Here is a 26,994-nt window from a genome sequence, read left to right as displayed (position 1 = left end):
GTCAATATTCAATAAAGTGACCATCACTATTTGGTTTGGTACAGGTAATTGTTTTTGTGTCAATGATCGACAATAGGAGCTGGAGTAGGCCCTTCGGCCCGTCGAGCCAGCACCGCCATTTTACAGATCATGGCTGATCACTACCATCAGTACCCCTTTCCAGCCTTATCCCCATAACCCTTAACTCCTTTGCCCACTAGAGTCTTATCTAACTCTCTTTTGAACATAATCAGCGAATCTGCCTCTACCGCCCTCTGTGGCAGAGCATTCCACAGATTCACACTTCTCTGAGTAAAAAAATGTTTTCTCATCTCCGTCCTAAAGGGCCTACCCTGTATTCTTAAACTATGCCCTCTAGTCCTCGTCTCCCCCATCATTGGGAACAAGTAATCCGACTTCACCCTGTCTATCCCCCTGATGATTTTGTATACCTCAATCATGTCCCCCCTCATCCTTCTAAACTCCATCGGATACATGAAAAATGAATATGGCCTCTGGGAGCTGATGCAAATCACAGTCCAAAATTTAATGTTTCCAAATGTCACCTCTTGAAATTTAGCAAAAAACTTAGCAAATTGTTGTGTGGATGCAAACTGTAGTAGTACGTAGATCAGACAGAATTCATGTTGAAGTGAAATTGTTACTGTTTGCTGTCAGTTGCTTTCTGTCTTTGTTCAAAGGTCCTTCTCCAAGCAACCACTTTCACCAGATGTCAAGTATAACCTCATTATTTTTGGTGGTATTGCTGCTATAAACACCATTTTCACAGCAGTCCGGTCTTTTCTCTTTCCCTGTGGTTCAATCCGTGCTTCTGTGGTTATTCACAACAAGCTATTACTTCGTGTAATGAAGGTTAGTAGTTTATGAAATACCTTGAGGTGCATGACATGATAGGTCCAAGCCAACATGGTTTCACGAATGGAAGATCCTTCCTGACCAGCCCATTGGAATTTTTTGAGGAAATCTCAAGTAGGGTGGACAAGGCAGAGGCTGTGGATGTTGTGTATTTGGATTTTCAAAAGGCCTTCAATAAGGTGCCACATGAGAGGCTGCTTTAATAAAGTGAGAGCCCATGGAATTAGAGATTAGATTGGGTGGAGCATTGGCTGATAGGCAGAAAACAATGGGTGGAAATGAAAGGATCCTGTTCTGGTTAGTTGCCAGTTACTAGTGGTTTTCCGCAGGGGTTGGTGTTGGTACCGCTTCTTTTTACAATGTATATTGATGATTTTGATTATGGATTGAATGGTTTTGTTGCAAAGTTTGCAGATGACACCAAGATGGGTGGTGGAGTAGGAAGTGTTGAAGAAACCGAAAGGTTGCAGAGAGACTTGGACAACTTAGAGTGGGCAAAGAAATGGCAGATGAGATACAATGTTGAGAAATGCACGGTTGGACATTGTGGGAGAGGAAAGAAACAAGGCAGATTATTACTTGGCTGGGGAGAAAATTCAATGTTCAGAAGTGCAAAGGGACTTGGGGGTCCTCGTGCAGGATAACCTAAAGGTTAATCATCAGGTTGGATCGACAGTAAATAAAGTGAATGTTGTGTTAGCATTTGTTTCAGAAGGAATAGTGTATAAGAGTCAGGAGGCGTTGATGTGGTTCTATGGGGCACTGGTGAGTTCCCATTTGGAGAACTGTGTGCAGTTTTGGGTCCCTTATCATAGAGAGTTCAGAGAAGATTTACCAGAATGATTCCTGGAATGCAAGGGCCAACATATGATAAACATTTAGCGGCTCTTGGACTGTATTCATTGGAGTATAGAAGAATGAGAGGGAATCTCATAGAAACATTTCAAATGCTGAAAAGATTGGACACAGTAGATGTGAATAAGATGTTTCCCTTGGTGGGTGAATCCAGGACAAAAGGGCACCATCTTAGAATTAGAAGGTACCCATTTAAAACAGAGATGAGGAGAAAGTTCTTTAGCAAGAGGGTTGTGGATTTGTGTTATTCATTGCCACATACAGCTGTGGAGGCCCGATCATTGGGGGAGTTTAAGGAGGAGATTGGCAGTTATCTAATTAGTCAGGGATATGGGGAAAAGGCCAGAATTTGGAACTACATGTGAGAACGGTTTAGCTTAAGGTGGAGTTGCAGAGCAGACTTGATGGGCCAAATGGCCTACATCTGTTCCTTTATCTTGTGATCTCCCTGTGACCAATATTTGTGTGCTAGTTTTGATGTGAACTTGTTTCTTTTAATCCTGTTCATTAGGAATTAAATTTAATTTTTCAAAAATTTATTTAAATTTTTAAAATTTAGACACAGCACGGTCACAGGTCATTTCTACCCATGATCCTGTGCCTGCCAGAGGAAACCCATGCAGACGTGGGGAGAATGTATAAACTCCTTACAGACAGCACTGGATTTGAACCCTGGTCCTGATCGTTGGTGCTGTAACAGCATGGCACTAACCGCTGCACAAAATTGCCACCCTCTCAAGGTAGCACCAGTCCCGGATCTCTGAGTACAGAGCTTTTGACTGTTCACAACTTTGAAGGATCCAATCTGGGGAGTTTTGTCATGGTTGCATATTTACCTGCATCAGGAGTAGTGCCAGTTGCCACTGATGACATATCTGAAGCGACACATGGGATTAATAGTGTGCATGCGTGGGTTAGTTAAGAAGTCTGCATACATGGGAGGGTTTGGCTGAGCGGTGTTTATGTTGTTGAAGAAGGCAGTGTTTCTGTTGTTGAAGAAGGCAGTGTTTATGTTGTTGAAGAAGGCAGTGTTGTGTCTGAAGAGAGTAAACAATACACTCACTGATTTCTTCCAGCACAAAATGGAGTTGACTTTCTTTACTCTCTTCAGACACAACACTGCCTTCTTCAACAATACAAACACCCCTCAGCCAAACCAGGTAAATCAGTGCTGTTACAGTCTACTTGCCCTTGTTTGTCCTTTCCTTTGCCCTGTCATATACTTGGCAGGAGTAGAAAAGAAAAATTTTAGTGGAAGAATGTAAATTCAGTCCATGGACTCAACATTAAAACTCTCAATCATTTTACTTTAATTGTAGTTGTAGTTGCTTAATGTAACACGAATTGAAAGTTCACTCCGTTGATGAAGCCGGTATCCTCCCCTCATTCAGAGACTGCAGATGCTGAACACAGTCTGGTGGAGAAACTCAGCGAGTTGAGCAGCATCAGTGGGAGAAAAAGGATGGTGACCGTTTTGAGGGTTTGGGCTCAAAACAACAAATATTCTTTCTCTCCCACTGATGCTGCTCAACTCGCTGAGTGGCTCCCAATCCTTCGCTATCTGCCAGGTGTCCACTGCTGCATTGCTTCATGGTACAACAATCTGTCTAAATAGCTGTGGAAACATTGGAGAAGGAGATTGGGAAGTAAAATGGCTATCATTCTGTTTTAGGCCACATCGTCATTTCTTGACACGACTCCTATTGGATGCATTGTGAACCGTTTCTCATCTGACCTGTACAGTGTGGATGACATACTTCCCTTCATCCTCAACATCTTCCTGGCCACTCTGTATGGCCTGCTGGGCATGGTGCTAATGATCAGCTACAGCCTGCCATGGATCACGCTGGTTCTGATGCCACTGGCCATCCTGTATTTCTACCTGCAACGCTACTACCGCGTCACTTCAAGGGAACTAAAGCGCCTAACTGCTATCACTCTCTCCCCAATCTACACACAGTTCTCTGAGACACTGAAGGGTATAACCACCATCAGGGCATCGCGGGCTGTTCTGAGGTGAGCTCTTTGTGAAGCAGTGAGATTGTGATTCAGATACATTCACCATGTCTCTGTGGCCCAGAATTATGTGTCCATGCTAATATGTCGAGGAACCAACTCGGGAGCAGGCCATTTTAGATTGGGTATTATGCAATGATAAGGGGCTAATCAACAATCTTGTTGTACGAGGCCCTTTGGGTAGGAGCGATCACAATATGATCGAATTCTCACTCGACATGGAGAATGATGAAATTAAAACCGAGACTAAGGTCCTGAATTTAAATAAAGGGAATTATGGTGGTATGAGACGGGAGTTGAGTAAGATTGATTGGGTGGTGTTTATGGGGGGGAGGGTTGACGGTGGATAGACAATGGAAACCATTCACAGATCTAATGGAAGAATTGGAGAAATTGTTTATACCGGTTTGGCATAAAAATAAACCAAAAATGGTGACTCAACCGTGGATAAAAAGGGAAATTAGAGACAGCATTAGGTCCAAAGAAAGAGCGTATCAATTGGCCAAAAAAAAGTACCAAATCCGAAGACTGGGAACAGTTCAAGATGCACCAAAGGAGGACAAAGGGATTCATCAAGAGGGCAAAAATAAATTACGAAAGTAAGCTTGCGGCAAACATAAAAACCAACTGCAAAAGCTTTTATAGATATGTCAAGAGGAAATGATTGGTGAAATCCAGAGTAGGTCCCTTGCAGTCAGAATCAGGGGAATATATAATGGGGAATAAGGAAATGGCAGACCAATTAAATTCTTACTTTAGTTCTGTTTTCACAAGAGAGGATACAAATAACCTTCCAAGGATGTTGGGAAACATAGAGACTAATGCAAGGGAGGGACTGAAAGAAATCAGTATCTCTAAGGACATGGTCTTGGGGAAATTGATGGGATTGAAGGCAGATAAATCCCAAGGGCCTGATAATCTACATCCTAGGGTACTTAAGGAAGTGGCCATTCAGATAGCAGATGCTTTAAGAATTATTTTCCAGAACTTGATAGACTCAGGATCAGTACCCATGGATTGGAGGGTAGCTAATGTTACCCCACTATTTAAAAAGGGGGGTAGAGAAAAAGTGGGGAATTATAGGCCGGTGAGCCTTACATCAGTAGTGGGCAAAATGATGGAATCCATTATTAAGGATGTAATAGCGGAGCATATGACTAGCAGAGAATGGATCGGACGGAGTCAACATGGATTTACAAAAGGTAATTCATGTTTGACAAATCTATTGGAATTCTTTGAGATGGTGACAGGTAAAATAGATGGGGGAGAGCCAGTGGATGTGGTGTTTCTGGACTTCCAAAAGGCCTTCAATAAGGTCCCGCATAAACGACTGGCTTCCAAAATCAAGGCTCATGGAATTGGGGGCAAAGTATTGATGTGGATTGAGAACTGGCTGGCAGGTAGAAGACAGAGAGTTGGGATAAATGGCTCATTTTCTGAGTGGCAGGCGGTGACCAGTGGGGTGCCACAGGGATCTGTACTGGGACCCCAGCTGTTCACAATTTACATTAATGATCTGGATGAGGGGATTGGATGTAATATCTCCAAATTTGCAGATGACACTAAGCTAGGAGGGGTTGCGTGCACGGAAGAGGGGGTCAGGAAGCTCCAGTGTGATTTGGATAAATTGAGGGACTGGATAGATCCATGGCAAATGCACTACAATGTGGATAAATGTGAGGTTATCCATTTTGGTAATACCAACCGGAGGGCAGATTACTATTTGAATGGCAATAGATTAAGAGATGGGGAAGTGCAGAGAGACCTAGGGGTACTTGTACACCAGTCTCTGAAGGCGAGCAGGCAGTTAAAAAGGCAAATGGTATGTTGGCCTTCATATCAAGAGGGTTTGAGTCTAGGAACAAGGATACCTTACTGCAGCTGTACAGGGCCTTGGTGAGACCCCACCTGGAGTATTGTGTGCAGTTTTGGTCACCTTATCTAAGGAAGGATGTTCTTGCAATGGAGGGAGTGCAGAGGCGATTCACCAGGCTGATACCTGGAATGGCAGGAATGACTTATGAGGAAAGATTGCGCAAATTGGGATTGTACTCGCTGGAGTTTAGAAGATTGAGAGGGGATCTCATAGAGACCTATAAAATTCTGGCAGGACTGGACAGAATGGATGCAGATGGGATGTTAGCAATGATGGGAAAATCCAGAACCCGGGGTTATGGTTTGAGGATAATAGGCAAACCATTTAGGACTGAGATGAAGAGGAATTTCTTGACCCAGAGGGTGGTGAATCTGTGGATTCATTGCCTCAGAGGGCAGTAGAGGCAGGTTCATTAAATCTATTTAAGAGGGAATTAGATCTATTTCTTCAGTATAAGGGTATTAAAGGTTACGGAGAGAAGGCGGGGACGGGGTACTGAACTTTAAGATCGGCCATGATCTCGTTGAATGGTGGAGCAGGCTCGAAGGGTCGAATGACCTACTCCTGCTCCTATCTTCTATGTCTATGTCTATGTCTAATACCATTTTCTAGTATTTTGTATCTATTTGCCCATCTATATTTTTAAATGCTGTGAGGGTATCTGCCTCCACCACCCTTCAGGTAGTGGGTTCCAAATCCAACCATCGTTTGGTGAGAGAATTCTTCCTTGGAAGCTCTTTGAACTTTTTACCCTGCACCTTAAACCTATGCCCTTTGTCATTGACACAGTTGCTGAGGCAAGATCTGTTCATATGCCTCACGTTCCCCCTCAGCCTTCCTCCCTCCAAAGGAAACTCACTCTCTATCCCAAATTGGTGAACTTCTGAACCCTTCTGTCACATCGTCCTTCTTGTGTTCAAACAGAGTGGTATTATGGCATAAGCAGTGTTTTATGAAGTTTATAAAAATGACCTGTTCTCCTTACCAGCTTGTAAGCTGCAGATATATAACCATATAACAATTACATCAGGGAAACAGGCCATCTCAGCCCTTCTAGTCCACATCGAACCAAGTCCTCTCCTCTAGTCCCACCTACCTGCACCTTGCCCATAACCCTCCCATCCATATACCTATACAATTTTTTCTTAAATGACAAAATGGATTCTGCCACCACTATTTTCCCGGAAGCTCATTCTACACAGCCACCACTCTCTGAGTAAAGAAGTTACCCCTCATGTTACTTCTAAACTTTTGCCCCTTAACTCATGACCTCTTGTTTCAATCTCTCCTACTCTGAAGGGAAAAAGCCCATCCACATCAACTCTATCTACCCCTCTCATAATCTTAAATCCCCCCTCAACCTTTATGCTCCAAGGAATAAAGACTTAATTTGCTCAATCTTTCTTTGTAATCTAGATTCTGAAACGCAGGTAACATTTTTGTAAATCTTCTCTGCACTCTCTCTACCTTGTTGATATCCTTCTTATAATCCGGTGACCAGAACTGCACACAGTATTCCAAGTTTGGCCTCACCAAATCCTTGAACAGTCTCAACATCACGTCCCAACTCCTGTATTCCATGCTTTGATTTTTAAAGGCCAACACACTAAAAGCCTTCTTCACCACCCTATCCACATGAGATTCTACCTTCAGGGAACGAAGTACCATTATTCCAAGATCTCCACTGCATTCCTCAATGCCCTCCCATTTACTACGTATGTCCTGTTTCAATTATTCCTTCCAAAATGAAGCATTTCACACTTCTCAGCATTAAACTCCATCTGCCATCTTTCAGTCCCATCTTCTAAGCCACCCAAATCCCTCTGCAATCTATGAAAACCTTCTTTATTATCCACAATTCCACCTATTTTAGTATCATCTGCATTTTTACTAATCCAATTTACTACCCATCATTCAGATCATTAATGTATATGACAAACAGCAAAGGACCCAATAGAGATCCCTGAGGCACACCGCTTGTCACTGGCCTCCAACCAGACAAACGGTTATCCACTACGACTCTCTGGCATCTCCCTTCCAGCCACTGGTGAATCCATTTGACTATCTCAAAATTAATACCTAACGACTGAACCTTCCTAACTAATCTTCCATGCGGAACCTTATCGAAGGCCTTACTGAAGTCCATATAGACAGCATCCACTACTTTACCCTCATCAAAATTCCTAGTCACCTATTCAAACAATTCAGCAAGATTGGTCAAACATGACCTTCCATGCACAAATCCGTGTTGAGTGTTCCTGATCAGACCTTGTCTCTCCAGATATTTATATATATTATCTCTAAGAACGCTTTCCATTAATTTACCTACCACAGACGTCAAACTTACAAGCCAATTATTGCTCGGCTTGATCCTTGAACCCTTTTTAAACAATATGCCAATCCTCTGGCACTCTACCCATCTCTAATGACATTTGAAAAATCTCTGTCAGAACCTCTGCTATTTCCTCACTAACTTCTCTCAAGGTCCTGGAGAAAATCCCATCGGGACCTGGAGACTTAACCACCTTTATATGCTTCAAAGGCTCTACTACTTCCTCTTTCTTAAGTCTCCATAATTATGCTCTTTGCTTCCTTTATCCTGCACAATTCAATATCCTTCTTAGTGAATACCAAAGTAAAACTATCTCTTTTGGCTCCACACACAGTCATCCGCTCTGATTCTCTAATGGACGAATTGTATCCCTCACTCTCCTTTTACTATTAACTATTTGTAGAAACTCTTTGGATTTATTTTCACCCTGTTTGCTAGAGGCACCTCGCACCTTCTTTTCACTTTTCAAATTTATTTCTTCAGATTCTTTTTACATTCAATGTATTCTCCACGTATCTCCTTTATTCCTGTTTCTTATATTTATTGTAGGTCTCCCTCTTTTTTTGAACCAAGTTTCCAATATCCCTTGAAAACTTTTGACTGCATTTTATCCTGTCAGGAACATGGAGATTTTATACCCTCAAAATCTTACCTTTAAAAGACCTCCATTTCTATACTTCGTCCTGCCCATAAAAAAATCGACCCAATCCACTCCTTGTAAATCTTTTCTCATCTTCTCAAATCTAGCTTTTCCCCACTTAAAAACCTCAACCCTAGGCCTTGACCTATCCCTTTCCATAATTACATGGAAGCTAATGGCCCTTTGACCACTGGACCCAAAGTGCTTCTCAACACATACCTCTGTCACCCGACCTATCTCATTCCCCAACAGTAGATCCAACACTGCCCCTTCTCTCGTTTTTACCTCTACGTATTGCTGTAAAAAAAAACCTATCCTGCACACATTTTACAAACTCCAATCCATCCAGCCCTTTCACAAAATGGGTTTCCCAATCTATATTTGGAAAATTAAAATCTCCCACTATTGCAACCCTATACTTATTACAAATATCTGCTATCTCCCTACAAATTTGCTCCTCTAGTTTTTGTTCCCCATTAGTATAATGCACACATATAAATGTGACTACCCCTTTCTCATTCCTCAATTCCACCCATACAGCCTCCCTGGCGAGCCTCTAATCTATCTTGCCTAAGCACCGCTGTAATATTTTCTCTGACAAGCAACACTATACCACTCCCTCTTGCCCCTCCAACTCTTTTTTCTTTGGCTTGGCTTCGCTGACGAAGATTTATGGAGGGGGTAAAAAGTCCACGTCAGCTGCAGGCTCGTTTGTGGCTGACAAGTCCGATGCGGGACAGGCAGACACGGTTGCAGGGGAAAATTGGTTGGTTGGGGTTGGGTGTTGGGTTTTTCCTCCTTTGCCTTTTGTCAGTGAGGTGGGCTCTGCGGTCTTCTTCAAAGGAGGTTGCTGCCCGCCAAACTGTGAGGCGCCAAGATGCACGGTTTGAGGCGTTATCAGCCCACTGGCGGTGGTCAATGTGGCAGGCACCAAGAGATTTCTTTAGGCAATCCTTGTACCTTTTCTTTGGTGCACCTCTGTCACGGTGGCCAGTGGAGAGCTCGCCATATAACACGATCTTGGGAAGGCGATGGTCCTCCATTCTGGAGACGTGACCCATCCAGCGCAGCTGGATCTTCAGCAGCGTGGACTCGATGCTGTCGACCTCTGCCATCTCGAGTACTTCGACGTTAGGGATGAAAGCGCTCCAATGGATGTTGAGGATGGAGCGGAGACAACGCTGGTGGAAGCGTTCTAGGAGCCGTAGGTGGTGCCGGTAGAGGACCCATGATTCGGAGCCGAACAGGAGTGTGGGTATGACAACGGCTCTGTATATGCTTATCTTTGTGAGGTTTTTCAGTTGGTTGTTTTTCCAGACTCTTTTGTGTAGTCTTCCAAAGGCGCTATTTGCCTTGGCGAGTCTGTTGTCTATCTCATTGTCGATCCTTGCCACTCCGACTCTATCACACCTAAAACAACGAAATCCAGGAATATTTAGCTGCCAATCACATCCCTCCTGCAACCATGTCTCACTAATCGCTACCATGTCATACTGCCAAGTGTCAATCTACACCCTCAGCTCATCCACCTTCCTTACAATGCTCCGAGCATTAAAATATATACATATCAGAGATTTCCCACCTCTTACTCTGTTTGACCCTATCTTTACAAACAACTCTATTATGTTATTTTACTACCCCTCCATCTTTGTACAGAGCATCTCCCTTCTCTGTCACCTTCCTATCCACCCCTAAACACTGTCTACACGCTTGCAATCTAACCTCCCTTGCTGTTCTCTTCCATTTGGTTCCCTTCCCCCAACCTTGAATATGTACAGTAGATCCCCACGTCCTGCCATTCATTGTGTAGATTGCAGCTTCGTTAGTCCTACCAAACATACAGGCATAATTTTTTCAGATTTAAATTCTATTTGCTCACTGTTAAGATTTCTACCCTACTCCCTGTCAAGAAATCCACAGGCTATTCTGTCATCTGCAAACTTGCTAATCATTACCTCCTACATTCAAATTCAGATTATAAATATAAATAACAAAGTTGCATGGATCTCTACACTGATCAGCGGCTCCCAATTTCAAATCCAACTCTTCACCATCACCCTCTGCCTCCTATCACCTCAGTTTGCCAACTTGCTATGGGCTTTTTCTTTCAGTCTCCCACATGGAACCAGGTTAAAAGCCTAACTGAAGTTCGCTTGATGACATCAACCACTCCACCCTAATGGACACACTTAGTCACCTCCTTGAAAGATTCAATCCAATTAGTTGGACAGGATCTATCCACTGCCCCCCCCAAGCCCCCCACCTCCACCACCAGGTGTCAATTAATTACAGTTTCTGGGAATTTTTTCCAGTAATACCCCAGCCATAGATAGATCTTAGATTCACTGGTCAATAACTGGGCTTATCCATTTTACCCTTTACAAGTGAAGAAGCACATTGCCTGACTCCAGTCATCTGGTGCCTCAACTGTGGCTGGAGATAATGCAAAAGTCTCAATCAGAGCCTCAACAGTCTTCTCTCCTTGCACCCCTTCCTTCTTCAATGGCAACCTCAGGTACATCTAGTCAAGCCTTAATAAGCCCACATAGACATGCAATGGACCCTTTTTTTCAATGGTAATTTGTTTTAGAGAAGCCTGAGGATTTTGAGCGCTCTTATCTGCAGGCATTTTCATTGCTACGCTTCAGAATTCTTTTCCTTAACCTGCCTGATGGCTGTGAGGTTACAAACCATAGAACACAGGTGGCGCAGATAACACAACGCCGTAATAGCACCAATGACCAGGGTTCAATTCTGGCACTGTCCGTAAGGAGTTTGTATGTTCTCCCCGTGTCTGCATGGGTTTCCTCCGGTTACTCTGGTTTCCTCCCACTCTTCAAAATGTTTGAGGAGTGTAGGTCATATAACAATTACAGCATGGAAACAAGTAACTTGGCCCTTCTAGTCCATGCCAAACACTTTCTCCCACCTAATCCCACTGATCTAATATAACCAGGGTGTAATTGGGCGGCATGGGTTAGTGGGCTGGGAAGGGCTTCTTTTACTGTGCTGTCTGTCCGAATTTAAAATTTAAATTTAAAACTGCAGCACTGAAACAGGCCCTTCCACCATTCTAGTTTGTGCTGAACAATTATTCTGCCTCGTCCCACTGAACTGCACCTGAACCATACTCCTCCCACCCACGTACCTCTCCAAATTTTTCTTGAATGTCAAAATTGAGCCTGCCTGAAATGTCATTCTATGCATTGTTGAATAAGCCTGCTCTCTGTGTTGTCTGATTACTTTCTCAATATGCCCTCAGGTTTGAGAAGGAGAATAGCCGTCGTCTGGAATTGAACCAGCGCTGTCTTTATGCTACTAACACGGCCATGCAGTGGCTCGACATTAGGCTGCAAATGATTGGTGTCATGGTGGTGACTTCCATTGCTATTATTGCTATCATTGAGCACAGCCTAAGCCGTGGCAATCCTGGTGAGATATTAGGCACAGAATCGATCCCTTCCTGAGCATGTGTAACAGTGTCCCACATACTTCAAACACACAGCGAGCTGGGTCACCACTGACTGACCCCACAGTGACCTGGGACCCATTGACAAACCCTACAGATAGCTAGGACATTACTGACTGACCCCACAGTGACCTGGGTCTGAACTGATTGACCCCACATAGAGCTGGGACCCATTGATTGACCCCACGGTGAGCTGGGACCTAATGACTGATTCCACAGTGACAATATTTAGGAGACATCTGCACTGGAAGTGAATTATGTAACGGAATGTGCTCTTTGGCCCCTGGCACAATTTACTCAGTTACAGATACCGGATCATCAATATCCGAGCCTGTGGGAAGAAATTATTTCCCACCCCGGTAGTCCTGATTTTGATGCTCTTCTACCTGCTTCTTGATGGTCGTGAATCAAAGATATTGTGTGTGAGATGGAAAGGATACTCAGTAATTCTATGAGTCTTATTTAAGCAACACTCCTGGTAAATGTTGAAAATGGAGGAAAGGAAGACCCTAGTGTTCTTGGCTGTTTTGATGATCTTCTGTAATTAGTCCTGTATCCATACAAACACATTACTTCGACCCAAGAGCCTTTACCTTGTGTAATGATCTTTTGTTCATTTTCTTAGTAGTTCAAGATCCCCTTTCATTCTTTGAAACTCCAGTGAATACAAACCCAATGACCTAATCTCTCCAAATATGCTCTTCGCCACTGGGATGACAAAACCACCATTGTGTTCTCTCTGTCCTAGGCCTAGTGGGTCTTGCCCTGTCTTATGCCCTGTCAGTCACAAACCTGCTCTCTGGAGTCATTTCCAGCTTCACACAAACTGAAATGCAGATGGTGAGTGTGGAGCGGTTGGATGAGTATATCACTGAAATTCCCAGCGAGTCTCAGGACAAGTCTGTCAAGGTAAGAGGAAATATGGGCAGTGAATGGATATGGAGAGGGAGGGTGTGAGAAAACAGAACAGTACTGCACATGAGGGGTCCTTTGGCCCATATTATTCTGCTGGGGTCCTTTGGCCCATATTATTGTGCTGGGGTCCTTTGGCCCGTGATACTGTGATGACCCATTGCTGAAGGTGCTGTGTGAAAAAGTGAAGGCGAGAGGATAACCAGAATGTGTGATGCTGCCCCTGGATCACTGGGGTGGGGGGTGGTGGGGAAAGGATTTGTAGATTTATGCTGTCTGTGCTTGGACTGAATCCACCTAACTGTATGAAATCAGACCAACTGCCAATTCTGGAAATCTGACACAAAACCAGAAAACATTTGAAATAGTCAGCAGGTCTGACAACATCGTACATATTTCAGGTCAAAGATCCTGTCAGAACTTGTTGATTCATGACATGCAGAATTGGTGAAGGTTCTTCATCCTGAATCATTAATACTGGATCTCTTTCCACAGAAGCTACCTGACCAGCTGAGTGGGTCCTGCATTTTCCTGTTATATATGGAATGCAAATCACACTTGTCAAATCTGATATAATTTATGAGCATGGATATTTAATATAGCATTTTTGATATTTGAAAAATTATTTAATAAGAAACTGAACTCATGTGGATAGGGTGGTGAAGAAGGCTTGTAGTGTGCTGGCCTTTATAAATCAAAGCATGGAATACAGGAGTTGGGACGTGATGTTGAGACTGTTCAAAGCATTGGTGAGGTCAAATTTGGAATATTGTGTACAGTTCTGGCCACCAAATTATAGGAAGGATATCAACAAGATTTACAAAAATGTTACCTGTGTTTCAGAATCTAGATTACAAAGAAAGATTGAGCAAATTAAGTCTTTATTCCTTGGAGCATAAAGGTTGAGGGGGGATTTAAGATTATGAGAGGGGTAGATAGAGTTGATGTGGATGGGCTTTTTCCCTTCAGAGTAGGAGAGATTGAAACAAGAGGTCATGAGTTAAGGGGAAAAAGTTTAGAAGTAACATGAGGGGTAACTTCTTTACTCAGAGAGTGGTGGCTGTGTAGAATGAGCTTCCGGGAAAATAGTGGTGGCAGAATCCATTTTGTCATTTAAGAAAAAATTGTATAGGTATATGGATGGGAGGGTTATGGGCAAGGTGCAGGTAGGTGGGACTAGAGGAGAGGACTTGGTTCGATGTGGACTAGAAGGGCTGAGATGGCCTGTTTCCCTGATGTAATTGTTATATGGTTATATATCTGCAGCTTACAAGCTGGTAAGGAGAACAGGTCATTTTTATAAACTTCATAAAACACTGCTTATGCCATACTACCACTCTGTTTGAACACAAGAAGGACGATGTGACAGAAGGGTTCAGAAGTTCACCAATTTGGGATAGAGAGTGAGTTTCCTTTGGAGGGAGGAAGGCTGAGGGGGAACGTGAGGCATATGAACAGATCTTGCCTCAGCAACTGTGTCAATGACAAAGGGCATAGGTTTAAGGTGCAAGGTAAAAAGTTCAAAGAGCTTCCAAGGAAGAATTCTCTCACCAAACGATGGTTGGATTTGGAACCCACTACCTGAAGGGTGGTGGAGGCAGATACCCTCACAGCATTTAAAAATATAGATGGGCAAATAGATGCAAAATACTAGAAAATGGTATTAGTATGGAGACATAATTCTGCCATATTGTAATCACTTCTTCCTCACAATTCCTTTTCTTAAACTCCCTGATCAAATCCAGTTTGTCACACAGCCCCAAATCCAGAATTACCTTTTCAAGTTTCACTCTTTTTATTGTCACATACTAATAGATAAAACTGTAATAAACAGGATTTCAACCTGTGTCTGCATGAGCATTGCCCAGTTTCCCTAACAATAAGAGAAAGAGAAGCAAAAGAGAGTCCCTTTAGAGACACTGAGTATCTGTGGATTTGCCTCCAGTGCTTCCGCAGCCTCTGGAGTCAGACAGACTCCTTTGGTTACTCGAGGCCTAAATCCAAACCTCCAATTCAATCAGAAAGTCTTCAGTGCCCGAGGCCCACCAGGAGCCCTTCTTGCCTTCAGCACCCTCTCAAATCCCAGTTCTGATACCTGGTTTTCATGAGCCAATCTCTAGCAGCCTGCATCTGGGCGTGAGTCCTTCGACCGCAAGTCCCCAGTTGCTCACATCCTTAGCCCTTTGACCGCATGTCGCCAACAGCCCTTAGCCTGTCCTCCAGCTGCCAAACAAATTGCTGGTACACTGCCACGGTCATCTCTAATGCCGGGTCGTCTCCCATGATTCTCCTTCTGAATGGGGGTTTTCTCCCTGTTTCTGGTACCCTGCGCTAGTCCGCTGCTCCCCCAGAGTCTGCAACCCCTTATGGTATGTTGCCCTGCATAAGTGTCACACAGGTTTTCCCAGGTGAGTTCAACCACAAGCTGCTCTAAAAGCCATATCATAGGCATTCCACAAATTGGTTCTCCTGGGATCTACTGCCATTCTGATTTCTGTTGCCATTTGCTCCCTACATCCTGGTTGCTATTTGGAGACTTGTTTGTAACTTCCATCAGGGTATTTCTACTCTTGCAGTTTATCAACTCTACCCACAAGGATTCTACATCCTCCGATCCTATGTCCCTTCTCGCTAAGGATTTGATTGCTTTTTTTTAAACCAGCAAGTCCACCCCACCACATCAGCCCTCCTGCCCGTCTTTTGGATAGGATGTGTATCCTTGGATCTTTAGTCCCCAGCTGTACCCTCCTTCAGCCAGGTCTCTGTTGTTGTTGCCCACCATGTCATATCTGCCAATTTTTAACTGCACCTTAAAGTCATCTACGTTGTTTCATACACTGTGTGTATTTAAATACAACACCTTCCATCCTGTGTTGCATAATTTAGCACCCTTCTCACATTTGTTTGTCTGTGTGGCCAGAGTTTAAATTCTTAACTTTTAAAAAAGTTTCTGTCCTGCTTTTTATTCAGTAACCTCTCCTTCCCTTTAACTTTATCCATACTTTCCCAATCTGTTGAATGCACCCCCAACACCCCACCCTGCTATTTAGTTTAAAGCCTTGTCCACAGACCTTGTTATGCGATTCCCAGGACCCTGGTCCCAGCACAGTTCAGGTCAAACCCATTCCATCGGAAGACCTCCCTCCTTCCCCACTTCCCCCACACCACTCTTCGAGCCTTGCATTTAACTCCTTAATCTTATCAGCCCTGTACAAATTTGCATATTGCCTTGGATAAGTGCTTCAGAGATTATTAACTTTTTGATCCTGCTTTTTAATTTAGTTCCCAGCTGCCCAGCTTTACTTCTTTCCTGGTTCTAGCTATGTCATTGGTCCATGTAATATGGGAAATTATTTGGAAACATTTATATGTATGTATATATATATATATATATATATATATATATATATATATAATATTTTAATGTAATTTGTGATTATTATGTGCTGTGTATTTGAGTGCTTCATGGTCCAGAGTAATGCTGTTTCGTATAGTTGTATATGTGGAGACGGATGATGGTATACTTGGAACTTGAACTGGAAATTGTAAGGTTTTTGTCAGAAAACTAATTATTTTAAATTTAATTTAAAAAATAAATAAATTTTAATGTAAATTTAGACATTCAGCACAGTAACTGGCCATTTAGGCCCACGAATCCATGCCACCCAATTTTTAAAAAAATGATTTTACTCAAAGAGAATTTGGCTGTTTGAGGGCTTCCTCTATGAATAGGTAGAAAACCTTTGCATCTTTAAGACATTCGCTTGAGAGAATCATATGTTTCTGGTATCTTCCAAAATTCTTTGTCAGTGCCCTCTGCCATCAGCTGAAAAGCCAGTTCGACAACCAGGGCATCTTAAGAGGCTTTTTCCTGTGAAAGAATTATTGAAATGTTGCCTGTATAATTTTGTGACCAGGTTCCTTCCACATGGCCACTGCATGGGATGATTTTATTCCAAGATGTAGTACTTGTTTATCGGCCGGGACTACCTACTGTGCTCAATGGAATCAACTTCAAAATTAATCCTGGTGAGAAAGTTGGAATTGTGGGACGAACAGGTTCAGGGAAGTCTTCCCTCTTCCAAGCACTATTTCGGATGGTGGAGTTGACTGAGGGTCAGATTTTCATTGATGGTGTTGACACACGAACAGTCAGTTTGATAGATCTTCGGTAAGTGATTTCTGCTGGTGATGAGGACTGGATAGTGGATGTGGGAGGGTGAAGGGGGCCTGGGTGGGGTGGTTGACCTGCCACCCTAAACTTAGAGGCACGAATGCAGGATAAGATACTGAGATAAGGTGGGGAAGATGGAATGACATGAAGTCAAGGGAAGGAACAGTGGTGCAGAGATTGGGTAAAAGGAAGGGCCACATGGCTATAGGTCAGGGCAAATTTTCAGGAAACATTAATTTCTCTTTTCACAAATGCTGCCTGAGCTGTTGAGTATCTCCAGCATCTTCTGTTTCCATTTCAGATCACTAGTGTTTCTGTATGATAAAAATTATTCCTTGCAGCCGTGGAGACACAAGGGATTGCAGGAACTTGGGGAGGTGGGGAGCGGATTGGGAGAATTGTTGACATTTCAGGTAAAAGCTCTCCATGAAGACTCTGGAATGTTTGTTTCTCTGCCCTGATAAGTTACAACTGAATCACTCCCATTTCCCACAGAACACAAAAGTGCTGGAGAAACTCAGCAGGCCCCTGCATCCAAAGGAAGTAAAAGGCAGTTGATGTTTCAGGCCCAAGCCCATTATCAAGAGTGCTAAGAATCAGGCCTGAATAAAAAGGTGGGGTGGGGGAGATGGGGCAGAGGGAGGAACTGAGACCAGTGTTTCTCATGCTTCCCTTTAGAGTAAAACAGCAAAGAAGGAGGTCCTTTAGCCCAACATCCATGCCGACCAGTGCTAATCCCATTTGCCTGATTTGGTGCATATCCGTCCAATCCATATATCTGTCCCGATGTCTTCTGAAACTGCGCCCACTTTCACAGTTCCCTCTGATGATGGCTCAATCAGAACAAAGTGGCTCAGAAGTTGCTGTAAAAATTACTCATCTGAAGAGAATTATGAATGAACAATAAATAATGGTCTTGCTAGTGACACCTGAAAGATGTCACTAATAAAAATAAATGGGTGATTTAAGTTGCTGCTGTCCTGTACATCTTCACATCAATATCAGCCGACTCTTTCTCAGTTTGAATTAAAGGGTTAGGGGAGATGAATTTGTGTCTCCACCACACTCTCTACCTGGCATCTGTCTCGTTTCAAGATCAAAGATGGCTATAATCCCGCAGGATCCATTCTTGTTCAGTGGCACAGTGCAAGAAAATCTGGACCCACTGAAGCAGCACACAGACCAGGAGCTGCAGACCGTGCTTCATCAATGCCACTTGGTGGGTGTTATCCACAGATTGGGTAAGTAGAGGCTCAATCATGATGTTTGCAATGAAAGCCTTCATCGGAGGGCAGATAGTAAGTTATGTGACTATGGTGATAAAGGACTACAATCGGGGAAACAGAGCAGTTGGAAAGGGAGGTAGTAAGTACAGAAAAGGAACTAGCAACAAGGGATGATATAACGAAAAGGAGAGAATTGGCGGACAAAAAAATAAAATACAAAACATTACAAACGTACAAGGTGGAGAAGAACATATTGAAAACAAAGGAAAAGTATTATGAACTGGGAGAAAAAACACATAAAATATTAGCCTGGCAACTTAAAACAGAACAAGCTAAAAGAACTGTATTGGCATCAAGGAAAAAGGACAAAAACCTTTCCTTTAGAGAATGGGAGAAAAAAAGGGATCAAAAGAATAGAAAATTGCTTTTCAGGAAATAAATTATTATCCTTTGAACAAATGAAGGATAAATATAATATAACTCACGATACAGTGTTGGCATACTCCCAACTGAAATCCTACTTGAAGGACAAATTGGGAAGCAGTCTGAGGTTACCAGAGGGAAGTAATTTTGAATATGTGATTACAGACACAATGATAATCAAAAAATTTATAACAAACATGTATATTAAACTGCAAGAAAAGGAGAATGAGGAAACAAATGGTAAAACTAAACAAAAATGGGAACAAGATTTAAACATAAAGATAAAGAAGGAAACATGGGAGAAGTTATGCTCAGGAACGATGAGAAATACAATAAACACGAGGTTACGTATGATACAAAATAACTGGATACACAGGCTATACATTACACCTCAAAAGTTAAATAAATGGGACCCAACAGTATCTGACAGATGTTTTCGCTGTGAAAAGAAAATGGGAACAACAATTCATGCAATTTGGACATGTGAGAAGGTGAAAAAACTTTGGGAAGATCTAAACCAGACATTAAATAAAATCACTAAAAACAATATACCAAAAACCCAGAGTTCTTCCTCCTAAGTAACATAAAAAACAAAGAATTTGGACTTGATTTGGATGGAGCACAAAAAAGATTTGTTAGGATAGCCTTAGCTGTAGCAAAAAAATGTATTATGTCAGCCTGGAAATTAGAAGATAACTTGAGAATGCAACAATGGTATATAGAAATGAATAAATGTATTCCATTAGAAAAAATAACATATAGTTTAAGAAATAACATGACAATATTTGAACAAATATGGGAGCCATACATGAAACATAATAGAGAAAACCTACCATGGACATCAACCACCTAAAATGACAGAAGGAGAAGAGAATGAAAAGAATTGACTCAGTGGAATTTCTTGTTTATTTTTATTGAGTGACAACATTGTTTGATGGGTTTAATGTATCTTAGATTCTGAACTTTAAATAAGTGGGAGGGGAGGTAGGGAGGGTGGGAGGGGAAGAGGGAGGGGACGGAGAAAACGACACTGTATATATTTGAAAAGGAAAATGTATGTATCTTGATCAATGTGGTTTATAGTGTGAAAAATAAAAAAAAATTTAAAGGACAAACAAATTACATATAATCCAATAGAGATTAATGAAAACTTTAAGGAATTTTATGAACAATTATATCAAACTGAGAACGAGGGGAAAGATGATAAAATAGAAGAGTTTTTAGCTAAAATTGAACTGCTGAATTTGCAAGAGGAACAAAACAAGCTGATAAAACCATTTGGAATAGAGGAAGTACAGGATATATTAAAAATGCTGCCGAACAATAAAACACCAGGAGAGGATGGATTTCCAATAGAATTTTATAAAACATTTAGAGTTATTAATTCCTCCTTTCCTGGAAGTAATGAACCAGATAGACGAAACACAAAATTTACCAGATTCATGTAAGACAACAATAATTACAGTGATACCAAAGATGGGGAAGGATCCACTAACAACAACATCATATAGACCAATATCTCTACTTAACTCAGATTATAAGATAAATGCGGAATTATTAGCAAACAGATTGGCCGATTGTGTACCAAAAATAGTAAAACAAGATCAAACTGGATTTATTAAGAAAAGACGAACAGTGGCTGTTGCTTTAGACACAGAAAAAGCCTTTGACAGGGTAGAATGGAATTATTTATTCAAAGTATTACAGAGGTTCAATCTACCAGAAAAATATATTAATTGGATTAAAGCATTGTATAATGGACCATTGACGAAGGTAGTAGTAAATGAATATGTATTGAATCAATTTAAATTAAGTTGGTCGACTAGACAGGGATGTCCATTATCCCCCTCATTGTTCACCTCAGCAATAGAACCTTTGGCAGAACTGATAAGAATAGAAAATAAAATAAAAGGGATAAAAATAAAGGGTGAGGAGTTTCAAATCCGTTTATTTTCAGATGACATTAGAGTATTCCTAGCAGAACCAGAGATATCAGTAAAAGAATTACATAAGAAATTGAAGGAATATGGAGAAATATCAGGGTACAAGATCAACACAAATAAAAGTGAAGTGATGCCAATGAGTAATGCGGATTATACAGAACTTTAAAAAAAGAATCACTATTTAAATGGCAAACACAAGCAATGCCCGATACCTAGGGATCAGGTTAAATAATAACTTAAGCCACTTGTACAAATTAAATTATCAGCCACTAATAAAGAAATTGCACGAAGACTTAGAACATTGGAAAGAATTACCCCTAACGTTAATCCAAAAGGGTTCTACAAATATGTTAATGGTAAAAGGAAAGCGAGAGACAAAATTGGTCCCTTAGAGAATCAGAGTGGAAAACTGTGTGTGGAGCCTAGAGAAATGGGGGAGATATTGAACAGTTTCTTTTCTTCGGTATTCACCAAGGAGAAGGATATTGGGATATGTGAGATAAAAAAAGCAATTTGGGTAAATATGGAGAATATAGTGATTATGAAAGATGTAGTGTTAGGGCTTTTGAGGAATATAAAGGTGGATAAGTCTCCGGGACCAGATGGGATCTTCCCCAGGACATTGAGAGAAGTAAAGGAGGAAATAGCAGAGGCTCTGACGGTAATTTTCCAAATGTCATTAGAGATGGGGATAGTGCCGGAGGATTGGCGTATTACGCATGTGGTTCCGTTATTTAAAAAGGGTTCAAGGAGGAAGCCTGGCAATTATCGGCCTGTAAGTTTGACGTCTGTGGTAGGTAAATTAATGGAGAAAGTTCTTAGAGATAGTACTTATAAATATTTGGATAGACAGGGTCTGATCAGGAGCACTCAACATGGATTTGTGGGCGGAAGGTCCTGTTTGACCAATCTGATTGAATTTTTTGAAGAGGTGACTAGGAACGTGGATGAGGGTAGCGTGGTGGATGTTGTCTATATGGACTTCAGTAAGGCCTTCGATAAGGTACCACATGGAAGGTTAGTTAGGAAGGTGCAGTCTTTAGGTATAAATTTTGAGATAGTCAAATGGATTGAACATTGGCTGAAAGGGAGAGGCCAGAGAGTGGTAGTGGAAAATTGTCTGTCAGGTTGGAGGCCGGTGACCAGTGGTGTGCCTCAGGGATCTGTATTGGGCCCATTGTTGTTCGTTATATACATTAATGATCTAGATGATGGGGTGGTGAATTGGATTAGTAAATATGCAGACAATACTAAGATAGGCGGAATAGTGGATAATGAAGAAGGTTTTCAAGGATTGCAGAGGGATTTGGGCTGCTTAGAAAAGTGGGCTGAAAAATGGCAGATGGAATTTAATGCTGATAAGTGTGAGGTGCTTCATTTTGGTAAGAAGAATCAGAATAGGACATACGTGGTAAATGGGAGAGCATTGAGGAATACAGAAGAGCAGAAAGATTTAGGAGTAACGGTACATCGTTCCCTGAAGGTAGAAACTCACGTGAATAGGGTGGTGAAGAAGGCTTTTAGTATGCTGGCCTTTATCAATCATTGCATGGAATATAGGAGTTGGGAAGTGATGTTGAGATTGTATAAGGCGTTGGTGCAGCCTAATTTAGAGTTCTGTGTGCAGTTCTGGTCGCCTAATTATAGGAAGGATATAAACAGAGTGGAGAGAGTGCAGAGAAGATTTACCAGAATGTTACCTGGGTTTAAGCATCTAGAGTACAGGGAGAGATTTGGCAGATTAGGTCTTTATTCTTTGGAGCGTAGAAGGTTGAGAGGGGATTTGATAGAGGTATTTAAGATTATGAAAGGGATAGACAGAGTGGATGTGGATAGACTATTTCCGTTAAGAGTAGGAGAGATTGAAACAAGAGGACATAAGTTAAGAGTTAAGGGGCAGAGATTTAGAGGTAACATGAGGGGGAACTTCTTTACTCAGAGAGTGGTAGCGGTGTGGAACGAGCTTCCGGGAGAAATAGTGGCGGCAGAGTCAATTTTATTATTTAAGAAAAAGCTGGACAGGTATATGGATGAGAAGAAGGTGGATGGTTATGTTCATTGTGCAGGTAGGTGGGACTAGAGAGGAGTGTTTGATTCGGTGCGGACTAGAAGGGCCTAATGGCCTGTTTCCGTGCTGTAATTGTTATGTTATATATGTTATAAATTAACAGAGAGGTATAAACAAGGTGGTTTGCAGTAACTAAACTTTAAAAATAATTATAGAGCCGCACAATTAAGGTATTTATCAGATTTTTACCAGACAAGGGAAAAACCAGACTGGACTAAGATAGAACTAGATAAAATAGGGGAGAAGGTACCGGAACATATACTTTATAAGTGGGATGAAAAGCTGGTACAATATAAAAGCTCACCAGTATTGCATCATTTACTTAATATATGGAAGAAGATTCACTTAGAAAGGAAAAAAACGAATTACCAAATACTAAAATTATTATTGACGCAAAATCAACTAATCCCTTTTACAATAGATAACCTTTCCTTTAGAGAATGGGAGAGAAAAGGAATCAAAAGAATAGAAAATTGTTTTTTGGGAAATAATTTATGAACATTTGAACAGCTGAAGTACAAATATGGAATAACTCATGGTACAATGTTTGCATATCATCAGCTGAAAGCTTATTTAAAGGATAAATTGGGAAACAGACAGATTACCAGAAGGAAGCAGCTTTAAATATGTGATTACAGACACAATGATAATTAAAAGATTTATAACAAACATGTACATTAAGCTAAGGTAAAGGTAAATGATGAAATAAACTATTAACCTAAACAAAAGTGAGAAAAGGATTTAAACATAAAGATAAAAAATGAAGCATGGGAAAAGTTATGTTCTGGAACTATGAAGAATACAATAAACATGAGGTTATGCATGATACAATATAATTGATTACACAGGCTATATATCACACCCCAAAAGTTAAATAAATGGGATCCAACATTATCAGATAGATGTTTTTGCGGTAAGAAGGAAATGGGAACAACAGTACATGCAATTTGGGCATGTGAGAAAGTGAATACGTTTTGGGAAGAACTAAATCAGATATTAAATAAAATAACAAAAAAATAACATACCAAAAAATCTAGAGATCTTTCTTTTAAGTTACATAAGAAGTAAAGAATTAGGCCTCAAATTGGATAAAGCGCAAAAAGATTAATTAGCTGTAGCAAAAAAATGTATAATGTCAACTTGGAAAATGGAAGAGAGCCTGAGAGTACAGCAATGGTACATGGAAATGAATAAATGTATTTCCATTGGAAAAAATGACATATAATTTTAAAAATAAAGTCGCATTATTTGAACAAATTTGGGAACCGTACATGGAACATAACAGGGAGAGCTTGCCTCAGACCTCCACCCCCTAAAATGATAAGAAGACAAAACGACTTGATTCAGTGTGTAACATAGATGACACATTTTTCTTGTTTATTTTCCTTTGTGTGAAGATATTGTTTTATGGTTTTATTGTATTGTATAACCTTCTATTAAAGGTTACGGAGAGAAGGCGGGGACGGGGTACTGAACTTTAAGATCAGCCATGTTCTCGTTGAATGGCGGAGCAGGCTCGAAGGGTCGAATGACCTACTCCTGCTCCTATCTTCTTTATGTTGAATATTTATGGGTTTTGGAGGGGGGTGGGAAGAGGGGAGCGAGGGAAATGCAGAAAAAAGGGAGAACTGTGAATATTTAATGAGAAACGATTGTACATATTTTGGTTGATATGGTTCACAGTGTGAAAAATTTTAAAATTATTTTTAAAAAATCATGATGTTTGTGGTGAGTTGAACCCTACTCATTGTCTGCTTGGTCTCTCTCTGCATTAGGTGGATTAAACGCAGAGCTGGGTGAGAGAGGGAAAAACCTGTCCATTGGGCAGAAGCAGCTCATGTGCCTGGCAAGAGCACTTCTCACGAAGAGCAAGGTAGAGTGACTGAATACACTGCTATTGTTTCTCCAACACTAATCATATGGGTTATTGAAGGCCGAGGTGTGACAGAATAATGTCACGATGGTCAAAATTTGTTATAATAAATACAGTACAATAAAAAAGGGAATGAAACAAAAAATGCAATATCACATGTGTACATATGTGTTATATGGTGAGCTCTCCACTGGCCACCGAGACAGAGGTGCACCAAATAAGAAGTAGAAGGACTGCCTAAAAAATCTCTTGGTGCCTGCCACATTGACCACCGCCAGTGGGCTGATATAGCCTCAAACCATGCATCTTGGCGCATCACAGTTCGGCAGGCAGCAACCTCCTTTGAAGCAGACCGCAGAGCCCACCTCACTGACAAAAGACAAAGGAGGAAAAACCCAACACCCAACCCCAACAAACCAATTTTCCCTTGCAACCGCTGCAACCGTGTCTGCCTGTCCCGCATCAGACTTGTTAGCCACAAACGAGCCTGCAGCTGACGTGGACATTACCCCTCCATAAATCTTTGTCCACAAAGCCAAGCCAAAGAAGAAAAACATATGTGTACTGTGTACATATATCAAGATAAAACTTCGAACAGTCCCCCCTCCACTGCAAATCCCACCTAACCTACTCTATTTAAAATCTGAGCGGCTTATCCTGAGGGTTACATATATTTTGTAGCTTTTGATTCATACCATGAATCAAAAAACAAAGGTAAAACTACCATATATTTTGGTTTTTAAGTCAAGTTGTGAAACTAAAAATTTTCTCAAAAAAGGTGGGGGAGGGGGGAGGGGGCGACTTAAACACCGGATATATTCTTGAGACTTTAAATTCACCAAAAAAAAACAGATTGACATCCCAGACACCTCCCCACCACTGGGCGCTGCCATAACCACTCCTACCTGGGACCCTGAGGTTGCCATCACTGCTCCTGCCTGCAGTATGATGTCACCGCTCCAGCTCCGTGGACCATTGTTGTTGCTGTCTGGTAGGCCAAGGTTTTTTTTTTACTTACTGAATTTACAGCTTTGTTACTTGCATTTGGGCTGTTAAAAAATTTTGGGTTGTTCCTGGGAGGTCCAGACAGCCCAAAATATGTCCGGTTTAATAACTCCAAAAAGAGCAGTCCTGAGACATACCACGATAAGAGTTAACAGAGTCCAATCACATGTATTAGCAGAACATTAACAACATACATCTGAGCACCAGCAAAGCAACCAATAGCTCCCAACAATACTTAGATCCCAGTGAATCAACTTCGCTAGAGAGAGATAATATTGATAATCATCGGGAAACAAATGTAAAGACTAGTACTGAACCATATAACAATACTGAGAATCAGAAACACTGAGGGACGGAGACACTGTACTAAGTAATGTCACTGAGAGATGGAGACACTATACTGAGCATCGTCACCGAGAGATGGGGACACTGTACTGAGCAACGTCACTGAGAGATGGGGACACTATACTGAGCATCGTCACCGAGAGACGGGGACACTGTACTGAGCAACATCACTGAGGGGAGACACTACTGAGCAACGTCACTGAGAGATGGAAGGACTGTACTGAGCAATGTCACTGAGAGACGGGGACACTGTACTAAGTAATGTCACTGAGAGATGGAGACACTATACTGAGCATCGTCACCGAGAGATGGGGACACTGTACTGAGCAACGTCACTGAGAGATGGGGACACTACTGAGCATCGTCACTGAGAGACGGAGACACTGTACTGAGCAATGTCACTGAGAGACGGGGACACTGTACTGAGCAACATCACTGAGGGGAGACACTACTGAGCAACGTCACTGAGAGACGGAAGGACTGTACTGAGCAATGTCACTGAGAGACGGGGACACTGTACTAAGTAATGTCACTGAGAGATGGAGACACTATACTGAGCATCGTCACCGAGAGATGGGGACACTGTACTGAGCAACGTCACTGAGAGATGGGGACACTATACTGAGCATCGTCACCGAGAGATGGGGACACTGTACTGAGCAACGTCACTGAGAGATGGGGACACTATACTGAGCATCATCACCGAGAGATGGGGACACTGTACTGAGCAACGTCACTGAGAGATGGGGACACTATACTGAGCATCGTCACCGAGAGATGGGGACATTGTACTGAGCAACGTCACTGAGAGATGGGGACACTATACTGAGCATCGTCACCGAGAGATGGGGACACTATACTGAGCATCGTCACCGAGAGATGGGGACACTGTACTGAGCAACGTCACTGAGAGACGGAAGGACTGTACTGAGCAATGTCACTGAGAGACGGGGACACTGTACTAAGTAATGTCACTGAGAGA

At 41.8% G+C, this 26,994-nt stretch overlaps 1 protein-coding gene across 13 annotated transcripts in view; it reads left to right on the top strand.

The window, feature by feature from the left end:
- abcc10 (ATP-binding cassette, sub-family C (CFTR/MRP), member 10) overlaps positions 1-26,994 on the top strand; it is a 198,305-nt gene that overhangs the window by 147,016 nt on the left and 24,295 nt on the right. For 9 of the 13 annotated variants that reach the window (XM_069887931.1, XM_069887927.1, XM_069887929.1 and 6 more), the window contains 7 exons: positions 681-852; positions 3,383-3,726; positions 11,837-12,006; positions 12,792-12,952; positions 16,873-17,126; positions 18,225-18,370; positions 24,565-24,662. In XM_069887931.1, the coding sequence (XP_069744032.1) occupies positions 681-852; positions 3,383-3,726; positions 11,837-12,006; positions 12,792-12,952; positions 16,873-17,126; positions 18,225-18,370; positions 24,565-24,662 (1,345 nt within the window). The other 4 variants (XM_069887935.1, XM_069887937.1, XM_069887936.1 and 1 more) reach the window with 4 other exon arrangements.

The sequence above is a fragment of the Narcine bancroftii genome, chromosome 6 (assembly GCF_036971445.1).
Source record: "Narcine bancroftii isolate sNarBan1 chromosome 6, sNarBan1.hap1, whole genome shotgun sequence".
In the NCBI taxonomy this organism is placed as follows: domain Eukaryota; kingdom Metazoa; phylum Chordata; class Chondrichthyes; order Torpediniformes; family Narcinidae; genus Narcine; species Narcine bancroftii.
Note: the sequence above shows the minus strand (reverse complement) of the source record. Positions and strands in the feature narration are given on the sequence as shown.